At 25.1% G+C, this 3121-nt stretch overlaps 1 protein-coding gene across 1 annotated transcript; it reads right to left on the bottom strand.

Moving 5' to 3' along the window:
- Positions 1-273: 273 nt before the first annotated feature.
- Positions 274-2089, bottom strand: LOC131647457 (ethylene-responsive transcription factor ERF113-like). The gene is made up of 2 exons (XM_058917343.1): positions 1758-2089; positions 274-1094 (listed from the first exon to the last, which is right to left on the bottom strand). The coding sequence occupies exons 1-2, from the start codon at positions 1792-1794 to the stop codon at positions 469-471; spliced, it is 663 nt and encodes a 220-aa protein (XP_058773326.1). The 5' UTR covers positions 1795-2089; the 3' UTR covers positions 274-468.
- Positions 2090-3121: the final 1032 nt, after the last annotated feature.

Raw genomic sequence — 3121 nt, forward strand, 5'->3', positions numbered from 1 at the left:
TTTTTGAATAACACATTTGTTTTTTTTATGTGGAAGATTCGATAACACTACAGCTCTCTAACACAAGAGCGCAACGCTCTAATCCAAAAATATAATAAAAAATTAACAATTCGATATAAATATAAAGTGTTTATGAATAGTGTATCTTGTAACAAATAATTAAAATTCATATTTATAGCATTGATCTCTTTTTATTTAGAATAGAAAATAATTTCAGACTTTCATTTCAATCAACATCAATAATATATATAAACAACGAATAAAGGCGATCTAAAATACAATATGATAACCTAATATTCACATATCAACCACCAAATTCAACTTGTGGCTAAAGATCAAACAACTTATATTTAATTTTGAATTTTATTTAAAAATTAATTTGTAATACTTATAATATGAGTCGATCAATCTTTATTCATCAACTACAATATTTAAAAATCGAAAGAATTCATAGCCCTTATATTGATATTATGACCCTTTGGTATTCCTTTCATCAAGATCATTTCTCATATCTAAAGGGCGATGATCTCCGACCCTAGACATAACATCATCCTTAGAAGTAGAAGATGGCGTCATTGTTGAGAAGAATGGCGGCAAATTATAATAACGAAATCGTTCATTAGTATTATTGTGATGATTACTATTATTATTACTATTATTATAAAGACATATAGTAGCACGTCGAAGATCTTCATCGTCCTTACTGCAAAGCACTTGCGCATATTGCATTAGGTTTGGAAACATCTCTTTTTCCGTTGTTGATAACGGAAAAAGAGATTTTGGTGGAGTACTCTTCGATGATGAAGATGAAGATGAAGATGAAGATAGAGATGAATCTCTTTTTCCGTTATTGTTATTACGCGTTGGCGATGGATCTGGATGCGGGGAATTAGAAATGAGTTGAGGGAAATTAAGCTTGGCTTTGTTTCCTTTGAACTTCAATGCAGCTTCATCATAAGCAGTAGCTGCAGCTTCAGCTGTTTCAAATGTGCCAAGCCATACTCTTGCTCCTTTTTTAGGATCTCTTATTTCAGCTGCCCATTTTCCCCATGGTCTCAGCCTAACTCCTCTATAATGTTTTTTCTTTTCATTACCTTCAAATCATTTTATATAATTGGTTAGCAAAATTTTGTCCACTTATATCTAAATTTCACTATAAATGGAAATTAAAATATCCAATTAATAAAATATATATGCACAATGAAACATTTAACATCTTACCTATAATAAAAATGGTCAAATACTTATGCGAAAAAGAAGAAAAAGGTAGGACGCATAAAAGCTTGAGATTACATATAATAAACATTAATTATAAATAATATTGAGAACATATAATGAAAATCATGTTATTTCAATTTGGATTTTTTAATAATAATAATAATAATAATAATAATAATAATAATAATAATAATAATAATAATAATAATAATAATAATAATAATAATAATAATAATAATAATAATAATAATGTATATACAACAAATGGAGATTTTTGTGAAGAAAAAACAAAAGAGAAATTTTTAAATGCTTTTTTTTCTTCTCATTTTTTAGAGAGATGAAATATCCTTATAAAAACATTAGAAAGAGATGAAAATATCTTAATCAATATGAAGAAATACTAAGCAAACCTTGATCAAGACATCTCCTAATTATGCATAAACTATATATAATTTTTAAAATATGAATAAATATAAAATTATAAGATCATGATCAATTCAAGATAATTAGGAAGTGGAAGAGAATGAAGTGTTAGTTACCTTGATTTGTAGGTTGAGATGGATCTTGTTTCTCCATATACAAAGATGATGTTGAAGCTTCTTCCTTTTCATCCACCTTGATAAGTTTATATATATACTGTTTTTTTGTTGATGAGCTTTGAATTCCTTAATAAAAGCAGATCTAAGATTACTGAAAACAGAAGATTAGTGATTTAAAGATGAATGAATGAAAATAAAACAACAAAATCAAAAGAGTCAAAAGAGAGGATTCTGTTTTGCTTCTTTAAAATAAGAAAGAGAATGATAATTAAAAAAAGAGAGAGGATAATAATGAAATTAAGAAATGAAGTAGATAATATTAATGAGAACTTTAGAGGAGTCTACAACATTCTTAAGAGCAACACATCACATCTTTATTTAAATTCATAAAGTACATAATTTATGAATTTATGGATGATAATACGTATATAAGCCCTGTTCGGTAAAATTAGCGATTGAGTGATAAGTTAGCTGATAGTTTATAACTTGTAGCTGATGACTGATAGTTGATAAGCTAATTAAAGTGTATAGTAAAATTAACGGTTTAACTAGTTAATAAATATAAGATGACATAAAATATTTTTTAATTAATAATTAAATATTTATTTAAAATAATTAAAATTTATACAGGTAATAATAAAAGAAAAAATGATAAACTATAAACTAAAATGCTATTTAAAATAACGTTTAGAAAATAAATTATAAGTTAGTTAAATAAGTTATAAACTCGTGAGGAAAAGATGTTATCAAACAAGTCTTTTATTATCATGCGAGCTTATAAACTATAAACTCAAAATTTAAACTCAAAATTTAAAGGGAACTAAAATGGATTGTACCAAAATGTTGAAACGAGAGCTTTTCAAAGGAGGGTTAATGTTTTTTTTAAAAAGTTAAAATGATGTCATTGATAATTATTATATTTATTTATAAAAACAATAAACTATAAAATTTAAATAGATTTTAGAAATTAAAAATTTAAAAATAATATAAAATAAAAATATCACCAGTTAAATCTTTATCTTTTTTGTTTACTAAAAAAAAAAGGAAAAAAAATAAGAGACATGTAAAACGAGTTAATTTTATGATTTTTTGACATTAAAGATCAAGGTTTTTTTTAGAATTTTTTAAATATCGAATCATCAAATTTAATTCGATTCAATATTTATACAACTTTATTATTAAGATCAAATTATCCGACCAAGTCATCCAGACCTAGCTCAACAAGTGACATTTTGGTTCGACCATCGAACTCGTGACCTTATCGAATCAATGACCGAATAAGTTTTTAAAACAATAAGTATGCTCAATATTTACTTTTTAAAATAATGCGAGATTTTTTTAATCAAAAAAATTTATAACATTTC

Source organism: Vicia villosa, linkage group LG2, assembly GCF_029867415.1.
Source record: "Vicia villosa cultivar HV-30 ecotype Madison, WI linkage group LG2, Vvil1.0, whole genome shotgun sequence".
Classification (NCBI taxonomy): Eukaryota; Viridiplantae; Streptophyta; class Magnoliopsida; order Fabales; family Fabaceae; genus Vicia; species Vicia villosa.